General features: G+C 34.1%; 1 protein-coding gene across 7 annotated transcripts in view; it reads right to left on the bottom strand.

The window, feature by feature from the left end:
- LOC105473344 (calcyphosine 2) overlaps positions 1–18639 on the bottom strand; it is a 64443-nt gene that overhangs the window by 41392 nt on the left and 4412 nt on the right. For 4 of the 7 annotated variants that reach the window (XM_071071405.1, XM_011727124.2, XM_071071406.1 and 1 more), the window contains exons 2-6: positions 15428–15537; positions 14263–14312; positions 12521–12566; positions 10701–10877; positions 5639–5761 (exon numbers count right to left, since the gene is read on the bottom strand). In XM_071071405.1, the coding sequence (XP_070927506.1) occupies positions 5639–5761; positions 10701–10877; positions 12521–12566; positions 14263–14312; positions 15428–15508 (477 nt within the window). In that variant the 5' untranslated portion in view covers positions 15509–15537. Of the gene's footprint in view, positions 1–5638; positions 5762–10700; positions 10878–12317; positions 12432–12520; positions 12567–14262; positions 14313–15427; positions 15543–16222; positions 16317–18639 lie in introns of those variants that run through there. The other 3 variants (XM_071071408.1, XM_011727125.2, XM_011727126.2) reach the window with 3 other exon arrangements.

Here is an 18639-nt window from a genome sequence, read left to right as displayed (position 1 = left end):
TTGTTATAATTTCTGTTCTTGTACATTTGCTGAGGAGTGCTTTACTTCCAATTATGTGGTCAATTTTGGAATAAGTGTGAAGTGGTGCTGAGAAGAATGTATATTCTGTTGCTTTGGGGTGGAGAGTTCTGTAGATGTCTATTAGGTTCGCTTGGTGCAGAGGTGAGTTCAATTCCTGGATATCCTTGTTAAGTTTCTGTCTTGTTGATCTGTCTAATGTTGACAATGGGGTGTTAAAGTCTCCCATTATTATTGTATGGGAGTCTAAGTCTCTTTGTAAGTCTCTAAGGACTTGCTTTATGAATCTAGGTGCTCCTGTATTGGGTGCATATATATTTAGGATAGTTAACTCTTCTTGTTGAATTGATCCCTTCACCATTATGTAATGGCCTTGTCTCTTTTGATCTTTGATGGTTTAAAGTCTATTTTATCAGAGACTAGGATTGCAACCCCTGCCTTTTTTTGTTTTTCATTTGCTTGGTAGATCTTCCTCCATCCCTTTATTTTGAGCCTATGTGTGTCTCTACATGTGAGATGGGTCTCCTGAATACAGCAAACTGAGGGGTCTTGACTCTTTATCCAATTCGCCAGTCTGTGTCTTTTAATTGGACCATTTAGTCCATTTATATTTAAGGTTAATATTGTTATGTGTGAACTTGATCCTGTCATTATATTAGCTGGTTACTTTGTTCATTGGTTGATGCAGTTTCTTCCTAGCATCGATGGTCTTTACATTTTGGCATGTTTTTGCCATGGCTGGTACTGGTTGTTCCTTTCCATATTTAGTGCTTCCTTCAGGATCTCTTGTAGGGCAGGCCTGGTGGTGACAAAATCTCTCAGCATTTGCTTATCTGAAAGGATTTTATTTCTCCTTCACTAATGAAACTTAGTTTCGCTGGATATGAAATTCTCAGTTGAAAATTCTTTTCTTTGAGAATGTTGAATATTTGCCCCCACTCTCTTCTGGCTTGTAGAGTTTCTGCCGAGAAATCTGCTGTTAGTCTGATGGGCTTCCCTTTGTGGGTAACCCGACCTTTCTCTCTGGCTGCCCTTAACATTTTTTCCTTCATTTCAACATTGGTGAATCTGACAATTATGTGTCTTGGAGTTGCTCTTCTCGAGGAGTATCTTTGTGGCATTCTCTGTATTTCCTGAATTTGAATGTTGACCTGCCTTGCTTGGTTGGGGAAATTCTCCTGGATAATATCCTGCAGAATGTTTTCCAACTTGGTTCCATTTTCCCCATCACTTTCAGGCACACCAATCAGATGTAGATTTGGTCTTTTAACATAATACCATATTTTTTGAAGGCTTTGTTCATTTCTTTTTACTCTTTTTTCCCTAAACTTCTCTTCTCACTTCATTTCATTCATTTGCTCTTCAATCACTGAACTCTTTCTTCCAGTTGATCAAGTTAAGTTACTGAAGCTTGTGCATTTGTCACATAGTTCTCATGTCATGGTTTTCATCTCTATCAGTTCATTTATGGAATTCTCTGCATTGCTTATTCTAGTTATCCATTCATCCATTCTTTTTTCAAGGTTTTTAGTTTCTTTGCACTGGGTACATAGTTCCTCCTTTAGCTCTGAGAAGTTTGATGGACTGAAGCCTTCTTCTCTCAACTCGTCAAAGTCAATCTCCATCCAGCTTTGTTCCATTGCTGGCGATGAGCTGTGTTCCTTTGGAGGGGGAGATGCGCTCTTATTTTTTGAATTTCCAGCTTTTCTGCACTGCTTTTTCCCCATCTTTGTGGTTTTATCTGCCTTTGGTCTTTGATGATGGTCACATACTGATGGGGTTTTGGTGTGGGTGTCCTTTCTGTTTGTTAGTTTTCCTTCTGACAGTCAGGACCCTCAGCTACAGGTCTGTTGGAGTTTGCTTGAGGTCCACTCCAGACCCTGTTTGCCTAGGTATCAGCAGTGGAGGCTGCAGAAGATAGAATATTGCTAAACAGCAAGTGTTGCTGTCTTTTCTTGCCCTGGAAGCTTCGTCTCAGAGGTGTACCCAGCCGTGTGAGGTGTGAGGTGTCAGTCTGCACCTAGTGGGGGATATCTCCCAGTTAGGCTACTCAGGGGTCAGGGACCCACTTGAGCAGGCAGTCTGTCCGTTCTCAGATCTCAACCTCCATGCTGGGAGAACCACTGCTCTCTTCAAAGCTGTCAGACAGGAACATTTACATCTGCAGAGGTTTCTGCTGCTTTTTGTTTAGCTATGCCCTGTCCCCGAAGGTGGAGTCTACAGAAGCAGGCAGGCCTCCTTGAGCTGCAGTGGGCTCCCCCCAGTTCGAGCTTCCCAGAGGCTTTGTTTACCTACTTAAGCCTCAGCAATGGCAGGCGCCCCTCCCCCAGCCTTGCTGCTGCCTTGCAGTTAGATCTCAGACTGCTGTGCTAGCAATGAGGGAGGCTCCATGGGCATGGGACCCTCCAGGCCAGGCATGGGATATAATCTCCTGGTGTGCCTTTTGCTAAGACCCTTGGTAAAGCACAGTATTAGGGTGGGAGTTACCCGATTTTCCAGGTGTTGTGTGTCTCAGTTTCCCTTCGCTAGGAAAAGGAATTCCCTTCCCCCTTGCACTTCCCAGGTGAGGCGATGCCTTGCCCTGCTTCAGCTCTCGCTGGTCGGGCTGCACCCACTGACCAGCACCGACTGTCTGACATGCCCCAGTGAGATGAACCTGGTACCTCAGTTGAAAATGCAAAAATCACCCATCTTCTGTGTCACTCGTGCTGGGAGCTGGAGGCTGGAGCTGTTCCTATTTGGCCATCTTGGGCGTCCCCCACTTCATACTATTTTTCACTTTTCCAATTCATCTGAAACTATTTTTATGATTTTTTTAGGTCATATCTAATTGAAATATTGGTAATCATTCAATTCCAATTATATTGTCATGCAGCTATAATGACTAAAATTTACCTTTAGAGGCAAATAAAAGAGGTTAAAAAATTAAGAAGTCAAAATAAAGCTTGTTCTGTTTTTAGAATGTAAATTACTGTCATCCCCATTGATCATTCCAATAAATGAAATTAAGATAGAGGCTTTGTAACCTTAGAAAAAGTGCTTTATTTAAAACTGAGACAAAATATAAAATAAGAATGTCTAAAGACATATCATAGAAACAAAAAGTAAAACTTGCAAGAAAATTGGAAAAGTTGGGCACAATTATTTAAATGCTATTTAGCCTACACTAAATTTAGTTTTTTGGGTTTTTTTTTTTTTTTTAGACAGGGTCTTGCTATGTTGCCCAAGCTGGAGTGCAGTGGCACTACCATGGCTCACTGCAACCTCTGCCTCCTAAATTCAAGCGATTCTCATGCCTCAGCCTCCCAAGTAACTGGGACTACAGGTGTATGCCACCACGGCTGGCTAACTTTTATATTTTTAGTAGAGATGGGGTTTCACCATGTTGGTCAGCCTGGTCTCGAACTCCCGGTCTCAAGTGATCCCCCAGCCTCAGCCTCTCAAAGTGCTGGGATTATAGGTATGAGCCACCATGGCCAGCCTTAAATTTAGTTTTAATAATAATGTTAAAACAAAATTTAATAAGAATTTTAATAAGAATGTTAAAACTAAACTTAAATGTAGGCTAAATAACACTTTTATTTAGCCTAAATTATTATTAAACATTATTATTATTTAACATTATTTAAATGTTATTTAGCCTACACTAAATTTAGTATTTTTGTTTGGTAGAAATTCAAAATGTATAGTTTACACATTTAATATGTCCCACATAAAGCTTACGTTATTTAATACATCTTGTGTCACTCTCTAAGCTCATGATGCTTTATAAGATTTTTATCTAGTAATAAATTTAAAACAGCAAATAAATGTTTAAAAATTAGCACAACCTAAAAGTAAAGCAAGGTATATTTTTTAATATCTAAGAGTGATTCATAAAGTGGACACTGACTAAAACATTAAAATTATACACAGAAAAGATCCACATCAGCCAAACACAGATGTGTTTACAGATGTAAAACCCAGATAGAAGCCAAAGAGGGGAGATTAATTAACACCATAGAGCCCATGCAGAAAGCCCACCTTGAGTGTGGAAGCTTATGGTGGCTTATACTTTGTAGGAAAGGTTAGAACCCATAGGCACACTGATTTAGAGATCTGTATAAACATAAAGCAGATTAGAAGCAGAAGTGACACTGATGCAAGGATCTATCAACACTAAAAAATGAAAAAGGAGCTGGATGAGGTGGACACAAAAAACGTAGTTTCATTGCTTCTATTTTCACTTAAGAGGTATACAATTAAATAAAGAAGTTTTCACCTACATTTTTAAAACAAATTGGTGCTAATTTCAGATGCCTTGAAAGCTTACTCATGTAAACGTTTCCTCAGAGGAAGGAGGAGACAGTTAAATGAGTACTACCAAAATAAAATAAAACTTGATAATGAATTTAGAAACATTGCTCCTAATAATGTAGTTGTAAGGAAAAGAAATCCATTAACATCCAGATTGCTTTGAATTACATCAAGAACAATATTCAATGAGCCTTAATTATTGTAACACCCATTTCAAATATAACTTCAGGGATATATCAAAATAAGCCTTATTTGAAACACTATTTTTCCTTAAAAAGTAGCATTTTTTAATTTTTAGGATAATCCTGATAATACTCATTCTATTAAACATAAATACCCAAATAATAATAGGCACCAAAAAGAAAAAAATGTGCATGTGGTTTAAGTAAAAGAACTCACAAATTTGCAACTTAGGACATCCACAGAAAATCAGTTCACATAGTCCAGAGATTGATTATATATTGCTATTAATTCAGACATAATTGATTCTGGATGACAGTGACCCAAATAAAACATATGTTGAATCTCCACTCAATGATAATAGTAATGTAACTAACTATATCCATATTGCTTTGTTACTATTTATGCTATCAAAACCAGACTTTTCCCAACTTGTGAGCCACCACACTGGCATTCCAACAATCTGTTATAAGTATGCCTAAGACATTAATCATTTGGGTGTCTGAGGTGGTCAGTGACCTCCAGTTCCAAGCAGCTTGGTACCTTTACCCCAGAACATTACAGAAATGTTTTAATTATCTATTTGTGCCAGAACTGGGCTAAACTATACTTGCCAACCTAATTGATTCTGTAAAAGACATAATTGAAAGTTAATATTGAGCATCTGGAGTTTTGTTTCACTTTTCCTAAAAAAGAAAAATAACTTATTTCTGGAATTTCCTTAACTAGCCTGAATGTATCTAATGTTAGTAGCTCACTACTTCAAAAAAAATAACCAGGCTGCTTTTCGGGGGCAAGGAGGTGACACCAAATAAACTCACTAACATAAATAGCAGCCAACTCACATTTTGAACAGTATAAAATAAATGTTTCAAACACCTAAAGACTCAAGACAATTTTCTACCAACACAATATATAATATTATACACAATATATATATTATATATGATATATATAATAATATACAATAATACCAAACACAATTCAATCATTTATAAAAACGAGGACTCAATTTTCCATTAATGAATATTCACCTGAGTCCAAATTCAATTGTTGCAATTATTTATTCCATTCAGTCTTTAAAATCTTAGAAATCAAATTAGATTAATGGCTCACCAAATAAGTAAAAATGCTAACAACTTACTGCATCCAATTTTCTTGCCCTCTGTTGTTTATCGCAAGGGTTGTCCGCATAACCTTGCTGTAAGAGGGCTTTCCTATCCAGAGTTGTAAGGTCATCTGTGTTGGCTTCTTTATGTTGCACGCACTATGCATGAAAGAAATAAATGAAGCATCATACACATATTTAGAATGTTTGTTTTTAACAAAATATGGGAATAGATAACCATGGAATATCTCAGTGACTATTTGTACAGCAGTTAAAAGTACAGGCTCTGAAAATCAGATTGCTTATATTTGAATCCAGCTCTTCCAGTTGCCAGCTAGATGACCTCTCTGTGTCTCAGTTTACTCATAGATAAAATGTGAATTAATAATAGAAACTACTTCACCAGAAACAAAAAGGATTAAGAGATAATACATGCCCAAAACTTTATAAAAACTACTTGACACAGTAGGCATTACATAAAAGTTAGCAACTATTATAATTATTATTGCCCAATTTGAATCTTTGAAAAATTAATAAATGTGGGTATGTCTACTCCATTATAAAATTTAATTCAGAAATAAAATACTAAAAGATGAGTGTAACCTTCGAGGTAAAAGATTATTTGGGATACTAAAGAGATAAACATCAAATTGTTCTTTGACTATGAGATGTGTTTATGCTACCTCAGCAAAACAAAAAAAAAGGTTCCAATAAGATAGCAACTTGTCAAAACCTTTACAGGTTTCAAGATTTCTTCCTCCCAGGGCTTATTCTTACTTTAGATCTTCCTTGAAAGGTCATACTCTACCCTAATACTCCTCTCTGTCTTTATGACCTTTGATTGCTGCATAAAATTTTGTTATATATTTGTTTAGGCTTTATTGCTTGCCTCTCCTAATGTAAGTTCCATGAAAGCAGGAACCTTGTCTGTCATTTTTATTGCCATATCCCTGGTTGCAGAACAGGATAATACAACGTGAGCACTCGATAAATATTTATTCAATAAATGAATAATGAACCTAGCTTAGGTATTTACTATTTAAAACTCAATTTATGAGGATACTTTACCATTTTATTTGTTTACCCACTAATATACTTCTTTCTAAATAGTGATTTATTTAAACAGGCACCAAAAAATGGTTAGCATTATATAGGTAAATTAAGCAGATTAATTTAATGCATATATTCAAATATAAGCAAAGCACTGTATTTTGTTCAGGTTGAAAACACTTTCGAAATAATTTTATTTTGTGTCACCTTGTTTTCAACCTTTTACAAAAGGAAAACTGATATTTCCACTTAATATTTCAAATTTAACCTCCCAAAAGCAGACTTCTTTACAGTCTTCCCCTACCTCTAGTTAATGGTAACCCTCTTAGGCCAAAAGCCTTGGATCCATTCTTTTTTTATTTTAAAATATTTTATTGACAATAAAAATTGTAAAAATGCAGTATGTACAATATGATGATTTGATATACAGATAGATTATGTAATGATTATCACAATCAAATTAATTAATACATTCATCACCACACAGTTACCATTTGTATTTGTCTGCGTATGTGTGTGTGTGTGTCATTAAGACACTTAAAATCTGCTTTCTTATCAAATTTCTAGGAAAAAAATATAGTATGATTAACCGTAATCACCACAAATACAGTAGTTCCTCAGAATTTATTTATCGTATAACTGAAAGTTCATATCCGTTGACCAAGTCCCCATTTTCCCAACCCCTCCCCCCGAGTCCCTGGCAACCAATATTCTACTCTCTGCTTCTGTGGGCTCAACTTTTTTAGAGTCCACATATAAGTGAAAACATAGAGTATTTGTCTTTCTGTGCCTAGTTTAATGTCCTGAAATTAATCCTTGTAGAGTCATTCTTGGTCTTCCCTTTCTCTCAAGTCTACAACTAATCCATTCAAAAATCTTCTTAGCCCTACCTTCAGAATCTATCAACAATATGACTTTGTGAGACACTACAACGTTCCGAGTCTGAAGCTACCATCACCTAGGTCCAAGCCATCATCATCAAATTTTGCCTCGATTATTGTGACAGCCTCCTCAAAGGTCTTCCTGCTTTCATCTTTGTCCTATTCTCAATAAAGACCATCCTCAAAAGAACAAAGTAGCTTTCTGCCTCACAGAAAAAGACAAAGTCCTTACATGGCTTGGGTGACCTCCCTGAGCTGCCTCCCAAACTCCCTTTAACTCTCTGACTAACCTCCTTCCATCTCTCCCTTGTTCTCCCTCCTCTGACCACACTGTCCTCCTCAATATTTCTTAAACACCCCTACTCATGACACAGAGTTTCTCCTGACTAGCTTGCTCCTCAGGTGTGTGCTAAAATGCTATCTTATCTAAAGGTCTCCCCTGTGATCCTATACAAATTGCTATCCCATACCCAAAGCCCTGACTTTCCTAGATCCCTTCTATACACCACACTTTTCACATGTGTCATACTAGCTGGGTTGAATGATTAATCATTCCATTGATTGATTTTTTTTTTCTCCTTGCCATTTCCTTCCATTAGGATATAAGCTCTTTAGAGGCAGAAATTTTTGTCTGTCTTATTCACTGACTTACCCCCAGTGCCTGGACAGGGGTATTGCATAAAGTTAAGAACTCAGCAACTATTTGTTGAAAGAATAAATAATAAATGAATAAATTATATTGATCATTTATACAATTAAAAAGGTTTCTTTAGAGTGAAAAAAGATGTATTTGAAATGAATAATAAGTACGATTAGGAAATTAAGATTATTTTCAACAAAATTGAAGTTTAATGATTTTCATGTTTAATTTCAAGATGTTTCATTATTTTAAAAATAGACAGGTACACATAAATTTGCATTTTAGGTAACAAAACAATCTGACAAGAGATTCATCAGCTTTTATAGTAAGTGGAAGGAAAACTCAACAAAGGAAATTTACCATTAGAATTGCCATGGTTTGGATGTTTGTCCCCTCTAAACCTCATGTTGAAATTTCATCCCCAATGTTGGAATGGTGTTTGGTTCATGGAGGTTGATCTCTCATGATCAATGTTGTCCCTTGGAGGTGAATGAGTTTTCATTTTATTATTTCCCAAGAGTGCTGGTTGTTCAAAAGAGCCTGGCACCTCCACGTGCTCTCTTGTCTCCTATCTTGCTAAGTGATCTCTGCACATGCTGGCTTCCCTTCACCTTCCACCATGAGTAGAAGCAACCTGAAGCTCTTAACAGGTGCTCAGTCTTCAGCTTTCTAGCCAACAGACTCATGAAGCCAAATAAACCCTTCTTTCTTCATAAATTACCCAGCCTCAGGTATTTCTTTACAGCAACACAAAATGAACTAAGACAAGAATCAAGCAAAGTCAAACTTCTATTTTACAGTTCAACTGATTATCAGTTGACTCATGTATCAGACTGATTAGTTAGCAACTATAGCCTTTAGTGATTGCCCTGGATCCTAAATATTTCTAATCTTAGCTTTGCTTTGCCAGTAAAGAGAATCAATTTACATGTTGATCCCTGCTTTAAAGAGGGGCTTATATTTCTGATATCAGGGATGTCTTCTATTTCCAGAGATTACTAGTGTTAATTCATATAATTGTAATAGAATTTACTAATAGGCCACTTATATAGCAGTTTTGATTCTCATAATGGTATATTTTAAAAAGACATCAAGTAAGTTCCTCAAACCCCTTAAGCACAAAATTATTATATAGAATCTACAGAAATGCTTTTTAACTAGAAGTTCTTCTAAAAGAACCACTAAAAACATATTAAACTTAATAATTTCACACCTTTAATATAGATTCTAAAAATCAAAGCAGCAAAACAGCATATTTTCCAGAAGAATTTAGGTGCATATTGGCTTCTATAAAACTCTTTATTCTTACTATATAAATACTTACCAATTTTATGGAAAATCTGCAAATAAAATTTGTTTTTCTCTTAAACCAAAAATAAAAGAAGTCCTCATTTGAATTTGCACTCAGGGAAATAAAAGTTTTACTTAAAAAATATTTTGAACCATTTTCCTGCCATTCAGTAAAGCATGTGCTTACAGAAACCTTCATTCTGTTTTCCCAATATCTATACAGTGATCTATCTAAATATCACTTTGTATATCCTGCAAACAATACATGGTGAGATGCTAAAAGGTTATGAAATTATCTTGCCTAGTATTATAGACACCAGATTATCATATTTCTGTGTTTATATTTGGGTCTACAAAAATGTTTTTAAAATAAGAAAGACTAAATAATCCCATTAATTTTGTTACTCTTTCAGCTAAACACTATGTAATTTATTTAATTCTAGATAGTTTCTACCGGGTTAAAAAATAGCTGACATGTCATACCTACTTATAAATTTATTATTTTTTAGCTACAGAAAAATGCTAAGCAAATACAACATTAAAACCATCCTGAAAACACATTATTCTTACAAAAAGTTAACTGAATTAAAAATTCTATCTATATATTCTCTTCTTTATGGCCACTAGTATCCTATTTTTCAAATTATTCCTTCCAAAAATCAAGACTGACTTTTTATGTATGATTATGAAAGCCATTACAATTAAGATGTTTATTATATTCATTAATAATGAATTTATACCCAATTAATATTACATAAAAACATAACAATTTCAGCAATTCATGATGTTAAAAAACCATTTCCCATAATGTGACAAAAGACAGTAATGAAGTGATGGTAGTTTTTGCACAAAACAGACTATAAAGTCTCAAACTACTTATCAATTTTAAAATATAGACTGTCAGACCAACTGAGTTCAAGACAGCTACGTCAACAAAATACGTAATGCTGTCTTATTTCTAATCCCAAGGTACGTGAAAAACTTCTATCAAAGTGACTAAACTATATGGCTATAACTTTTTTGTCAGAAAATGATTACAATAACCCGTTAAATTTGTTGTGAAGAACAAACTAGCTAATATAACTAAAATATTTACAACAGTCCTTGATAAACAGAAATAAATGTTACCTATTATACTTATGACTAATAGCAAGACAAGTCACCCAAAAAGAGATTTCTATAATACATGCAGTTTTCTTTAAATTTAATTAGAATTTTTTAAAGCCTCATACATTACCTTTTCATCTATCTTGTTTCTTGGAGACTGTTGATGTGTAACGTTTGAGTTTGTATTCTCTGCATCTATCTGACTATACTGCTTATAGCCCTCTTTCATTTCCGTTTTATATTGCTGATATTTTAGTTTATATTTGTCTGTTGGTGCTGGCAAATTTTCAGGTATCATGTTCTGATCCTATAGGTAAAAAGAAAAAAGAATGCTGTCAGAAAAAATTACTAATTTTCCTTATTGGAATTAACAGGTTTATCATTTATCTTAGCATTTACTCCTTAAAAATGACCATTATAGTCAATGTTCTAAGCAGAGATAGCATTTAGACATTCAACTGGTATAGACAGCATCACTGACCAATCAGAGCAGACAGAACTGCTAAGAATGGGCACTTACCTTAAATACTAGTAAGCTTGTACCTTGTTTCCTAGCTGAAGATCCATTCTGGTTCCAATAGCATTTAAGAGGAGAAAAATTGATTTATCTTTCTTCTTAGGATTTTTAGATAAGCTTTTCTTCTGCCTCAGAAGAACTCCACTGTTAATCTTTCTTTTCATAATAGACATAGCAATTGAAGATCACTAATACTGAGCATTGGTTGTCATTTCTAGAATATCAAGATATTCTATCTATTTGCAAACATGGAAACATTTGCAAATAAAATTTGTTTTTCTCTTAAACCAAAAGTAAACAAATGTCCTCATTTGAATTTGCATTCAAGGAAATAAAAGTTTTACTTAAAAAATATTTTGAACCATTTTGCTGCCACTCAGTAAAGCATGTGCTTACAGAAAACTTCATTCTATTTTCCCAATAGAAAACAGTGACCTAAATATTACTTGGTTCCCTACCATATTTCCATGGGAGTGAGAGATAATGGAGTCAGTGGATAAGAGAAATCTAAAAGAAGTGCTATACAAATACAAGGGCATACTGTATTGACCCAGGGAGGGACAGACACTCCAAAAGGAGCTTTTTTATACAGCCAGTCCAATCCTTGAAAAGTGTTGAGGATATCCATGTCTAACCCAGAGAAGGATGAAGCAAAGCTTCAGGATATTATTCATGCAGTTTTCCAAAATGAAACTAAGAACATGAATAGAGTCAGCCATATGAAAAGACTAACAAAAACAGAAAAGCCCTACTCCTATACTAGTCAGGATTTATATTCACATTGTGAACAAAACACTAGATATGTTTGAAGCATAAACATGTCCCAAGGAGACAACTTGGAATGAGCATAGCTACTTACTCCATAGTATCCCAGTAGCCTAAAGTATGAATCAGTTTCCAGGAGACCAGTCTTACATTGCTAAACTAGCAATATCTGATCTAAGAGTTTGCCATATTTTAAAAAATTCCTCAATTCCATATAAGGATATACCTGTACTTTACTGATTTCATGTAAAAATTTTAAAATACCAATTTCAATGTGTGACAAGATGTAAAACAAGTAAAAATCATTTCACTAACATTATGGTTTGGTATTCTAACACATAAAATATTTAAACTTGGCAAAATATCGATTGAACATAACAAAATTTTTTAATTTTATTGAGATTAAATCCAGTGCTAATAATGCATACTATAATTCTGAAAACTGATAAGCAAATAAATACTAGCCAATTTATTTAGATGATGCTGAGTATATGGAGTTTGACATGGTGTGACCCAACCAAGAGTAGAAGATGAATTTGGCGGGTTTGCTGTACTAAGTGGAATATATGAAAAATTGTCCTAAAAAATAAAATTAATGATACTTCTTATATTCTATGTGTAATACTGTGTTTTAATGTTTATTATATTAAATACTAAATAAAAATTACCTCATCATCAGAGTCAACAAGGCTTCCCAAATCAAGTCGTGGGACCCTGAAAGAAATAATCTAAGTATCTCGTAACTTTTTAACATGAAATTTTAACAACTGCAAATCTTATGTGTTACATCTTTTATAAATAGGTACACTGAAACCAATGGTGCCGTGGCTTCTACTGGCTTGTGATAGGCTTTTGTTAAATGCTCAGTAATTTGTCAAGCTGGTTGTTAAACCCATCCATCATTAAAAATATATATAAATTTACAATTAAGTTATATTAAAAATAAATACTCAAAATTCATCACTTCCCGATGATTTCACTGTACTTTGCTATTATCTGTGCTCTAGAGATTATCTATGTCTATCCTATCTCTATGGTAGTTTAATAGTGTGCACCTCTTTCCAATTCTGTGCTCAGTGATGTCATATAGGTACACTGAAATCAGCCTTGGTGGGATTATTTACACTGCAATTGGCAAATGCTATGAATAGGACTTGGTTTAATATTTGGTTGATTTCTGAAACTGTAACAAGTGTTGGAGAAAAATGTTAACAATGCAGATTCAACCTAAAATTATATCATGTCTATACCTGTCACACAGTGAATAGCCTCAAAACACACTGAAGAAATGTGGTTTTATAGTCAAAACTATTATTTGACTCAGCAAAGAAATCACTCATGTCACTTTTTAAAGTAAATAAAAATATTAACCAATATTCATGCTGGAACTACACAGGTTCATCAATTGCAACCATAGGTTAGCTAGAGATACAGAGTTCAGCAAAAAAACAGAGAGACAATTATGTGAAAATCTACTGGCTATATGGAATCTACAAGAGAGACTATATATTTGATTAATATTTGTAAATTGATTGCTACATGTCCTTTATATCAGTAAAAGCTACAATCAACTTAATATATGCTTAAATTTCTTTATAATAAACAAGTAAAATTTACAATAAACTTATAATACACTTTCAGAAAACCAGTCCTTAAACTTTTCTCTGTACACAAACAACACAGCCATTGTTACATACTCAATATCTTGGATCTAGTGCTTGCACCTAACTCTATTCTTTATGTCAAGATGAGCACACAGGTAATCTGTCACACAGAACCACATAAATGTTGATGTTTATTCATTTTGATCTTCAGAAATGTCAATACTCTCTGGTTTAGCCTAGTAAATTACTAAGTTTTTAAATTTGTATTTTTAAAGAGCCTCTATAATCTAAAATACTTGAAAGAATAGAAAAATCGTATTATTTCAAATTTTAAAAGTCAAAATAACATATAACATAAAACACAAATTAATATATTCTAAACCAAAAATAAAATAATTTTAAGATTGATAAAATTGTCATATTCCTCAAAATTAAAACAGACATAATTATCCTTAAATTCATGTCAACTATATGAATTATACAAGGATAAACATTTACATATCTCTTTAATAAATGCATATAGTTGAATTTTCCAAATAAAATAATATTTTCACTTTTTCAGGAAAATGTAAAACATATTAAGGAAAATAAAAAAACCAAAGAAGTATTACCTATAATTCTACCATCTTATCACAAAAGCTATTTTAATTTTGGTATAGTAATTTTCAGGCTATCCATATGTGTATAGATTTTTCTGTGGTTCACAATCATAGCTACATATATAATTTTGCTTTCTTTTTTAATTAGTCAATGTATGGTAAATATGTGCCCATTAAACAGTCCAAATGTGAAGAAACGTAACTTACACTGATGGGCAAGAATTCCGGTTTGTCCATGATTCAGAAGTCCACCTTTGCTTTAATTAAAAAAAAAAAAATTTTGAATCGGTATGAACATGAATATACCCTTTATACTTTAAGAGATACTCAATGAGTCAATGCAATAAGGCTAATTATATTTTTTCTCAGTAAACGCCATATAATAAATGCATATTAAGCCCCTTCCTACTGTGCTTGAGACACAGATAAAATGGCAAGCAAGACAGATAATCCCCACCCACATAGCACTCTGCTGGAGACGTTCTCTCAAATAAACAGTAATGGGAAAAATCAGACTGTAACAGAGTAACTACATAGCAGTATACCCAACCTACTCTAGGGAATTTGGGAAGCTTATTTTTGTTTGTTTTGTTTTGTTTTTTTCTTAAGGCAACCTTTAACAGGAGTTCTGAAAGATAAGGAGGAGTTAGCCAGAAGAAAAGAGAACAAAGAAAATTGATTCAGCTAGGAAACAACTTGTGCTGCACAGGCCTCCAGATAAGAGTCAGCATTTGGAAAGGGGTAAAATCCAGAGTGTGAGGGGGGTAGGGCCAAGTTGTTACATTATAGTACAAGTTAGGGAACTTGGACCTTGTTTTTAAGGTAATGGGAAGACAGTGAAGGGTTTGAGAAAGAAAGTAACAAACACATGCATGTGTTTGTCAACATTCCATCTTGTTGCCAAAAACATTGTGCAAGGCATGAAAATTACAACAAGCTTAGCCACCATGAAATAGAAGATATATATGAGTCTTAGGAGAACTTCAAGTTAAAAAAAAATAGAAAATAATTCACCCATCAGCTCTTACACCCTATTTCTGAAATGTTACCTGACTTGTGCTTTTTTTGTGATATTGGTAGCAACCGTAAAAATTACATTCTACTTTTTGTCTTTTTTTATATTTTCCTTAAACAGATACTCTTAAATAACAATAATTATACAATAAGTTTAATTTTAAAAAATAAAACTAATTCAAGCAGTGGCAAATTTTCAAGTAATTATTATCTTCAATTTTGGTGGTTCCATTCTTCAAATCTAGAAAATGCTGATCCTAAATATCTGTAAATATAAGTAATCACAAAACACGAAGAAAAGGTCAAAAAATTATTTAACAAGTCATCCTGAAAGAAGAAAATTATATAGTTCACATACTTGTAGTGGCTTCTTTCTTCCAAAGAATGGCTGAATTTGGCTCCTAGAAGTGGCAGCAACTCCTTTAACCTCTAAATCCATTCAAGTTCCTGTATTTATCATGCAGTATACTTTGAAAAAGGTAGAGTAAATGTTAAATGATAATTCTTACTCTAATTTTAAATAAGTCATACAAATTACCTAACAAGTTTACCTGGAAAGAAATCATATGGTTAATCACTTTTGGTGCTTTTACCAATATCAACTTTTTGTAGGGCAATCACATTATGCCCTGTGTTAGCATGAATAATGGGCCCCCAAAGAAGGCCACGTCTTAATGCTCAGACCCTGTAAATATACCACCTTACATGACAAAAAGGACTTCAGATGTGTTTGAATTAAGAATTTTAAGATGGGGCGATTATCCTGGATTCTCTCGTGGGCTCAGTGTAACCACCAGAATCCTTATAAGAGGGAAGCAGAAAGAACAGAGTGAAACAGAGAAGATGTAAGGATGGAAGCATACGACAGAGAGGGGTGAAGATGTCAAGCATTCTGGTTCTGAAGATGGAGGAAGAGGTCATGAGCAGCCTCCAGAAGGCAGAAGAGGCAGGAATGGATTTTCCTCTGGCGCTTCCAGAAAGAACCTGCCCTGTTGACAGCCTGATTTTAGCCCCTGAAGACTAATGTTGTACTTCTGGTCTTCAACTATAAAATAAATGTATGTTGTTTTAAACCAGTAAGTTTAAATTTTTTTACAGCAAAAATAGAAAACCAATGCATCTCCCTCTTCTGTACTACCACCATGAGATATACCTTTATCTCCTTTACTCATTTCCCAAACCTTTATGAGTTTCGGTTTTGCCAGAGTAGCCTGATGAAAATACTTTTAACAAGCAGTATTCTTCATCTAGAACAAAGAATAAAATGGAGTAAATGGTCCAATTAGTAATAATGTGGTGATTGGTAAAAATGCTTACAAAAGGATGTTGAAAGTAATCAACTTGCAAATATGTACAAAATAAAAATCAAATGAATACATTTCATTGAAATTTTGTATATTTTATACTTCACCTTTATATTACTAAGGACAATTTCACATTTAGATATTTATTCATACTTTCTTTTTCTATAGTCTTGGATTTATTTTAACAATAAATTATTTCTGTTTTGTTTTTTAAAGGAAAGATAGCGTGACATCCTGCCAGCTTGGAATTAGACAGACATACATTGTAATCCTGATTTTTGCCACTTTCACATAATTTAAGTTTGAGTAAAAAATCTTTATGAACCAATGTTTCTACATAATAGGTAAAATGAATTTAATGTTAGTACTTTTCCTGTTGGAATAATGTAACATTCAATAAATGGTAGCCATCATTATTATTAAAATATATTTTTATTTCATGGCCAATGAAATCTTACCTGAAAGATATCCCAATTCCTTACTAACTTATCTATATGGTTCTTTTCACCCCATCCCTAGAGCCTCTTCCTCTAAAAATTCCTTGCCATAAGCCTAGAATTCCACTCTAAGTCAAGTCAGGAGACTTATCAACCAATAGTAAACATATTCTGGAAAAAAAATACAAATCATTAGACTCAAAAATTCTCCTATAGCACTACAGATGGCTTTCTTTCCAGAGCTATTTTTCACAAACAAGCAACTTTTAAAAGTTGCTATTGTTTTGTTTTGGAGGCCAGGGTTAGGTTGGTTGTTTAATCACACAAATTATTGTATTTGCAATGATGATTACTCGCTAACCAACCCAAGTTGAGATAAGGATGCTGAACAATCAGCAAAGTGATTTTCTCCACACATTAGTCTCTCAATTGTTTATATCCTAGTAACAGTTATAGCTATTTCAAATCACTATAGGTCATTTCAAATCAGTATAATTTATTTGCAAATTTAAAAAGCAGCAACATTTAAATCCTCAAATGTCCAGGACCCCCAGTTCCTCTACTTCCCCAATCAGGACAGTCTTCACTCTTCACTGTCATTAGATTTTCATTTCCCTAATAAACTGTCAAGACCATGAAAGTTCGTGTCTCCTGCCCTTAAATAAAGCATAGGTAGTAAATATTTAGTCAATAGTAAATTAATGCATAGCAAAATACATATATACATTTTACACATATTCTTAGATTCCTTTCATTTATCTGCATCTAACTGTAACATAATCACAATGCCAACATATAAATTCTATCTTCAATTAGATAAGATGTTTAAAGCATTGCATTATAACTATTAGTCCTTAATGCTAGACTGTAAGCCTCATATTTGCTCACCCTATGTCTCAGGATTTAGAAAGCCCACAATGTAGTAGGAACTTAACAAATGTTTATTAAATAAGTAAAGTCAGTTAATTCAGAATGGCGTAACACAAAAGTGGTTAACGTAGATATAGTAAGAGTATTCAAAGGGCAATGCCGTCATATATGGAACACTTCCGGATCTATAGAATTAGAGCAGTCAGGCAACTGACACCCTATGTAGATGATTTTAAGATTTTGACAGGGCTTCAAAGACAAAAACAGCTCAATCTTCTGATTTTCAAACCGAGCCAGCTGAGACCCAGAAAAGTGAACTGTACTTTGCTAAATGGTTTGCCAGTTATTGCAGACCCGAATTCACTACTTGGGTTTCAGATCTCTTTTCAGTACTACATCCTCGCTGGTACAGGTAATAGAAGAATCCAAGGGGAATTAGCTATATGGACTAAAGAATTAGAAATCTAAACTTGGTGGCACAGGAATCAGCAAACAACTGGCTGTGAGCAAATCTTTGAAACCTATGCCAAGGGTTGTCTTTGTCGTTAAGCACTGAATATCCAGCTGGGCTATATTGGAGCTAGGGAGTAGCAAAAGGAAGGGATCGCACTTCTAAATGGCTTCTGTCCCCAAATAGCTGCATGTCATGGGGTGATATTGCTAGCATATAATAAATACTGTTGGCTAATGTCTTTAGCGCTACCAAAAATAACTGAACACACTTCCCATTTCCCTCATTTTTTTTTTTAAGGATGACTATTTCCACTTCCAATTATTATCCCTTCTCTCTTGGTAGTATTACTGGCTATTATGTTACTTATACCAAATCAGAAAAAAAATGAAAAAAAAATAAACTGATTTAATTCAGCTCATAAATAAGGAAAAAAGAAAGAGCTGTAAATACAATTAGTATTTAAGCTACATGAAGGTACGGACCAAGTCTATGTTGGATCCCACAC

This window comes from Macaca nemestrina, chromosome 10 (assembly GCF_043159975.1).
Source record: "Macaca nemestrina isolate mMacNem1 chromosome 10, mMacNem.hap1, whole genome shotgun sequence".
Lineage (NCBI taxonomy): Eukaryota > Metazoa > Chordata > Mammalia > Primates > Cercopithecidae > Macaca > Macaca nemestrina.
The sequence above is the reverse complement of the archived record's forward strand: the minus strand, read 5'-3'. Positions and strand labels throughout refer to the sequence as shown.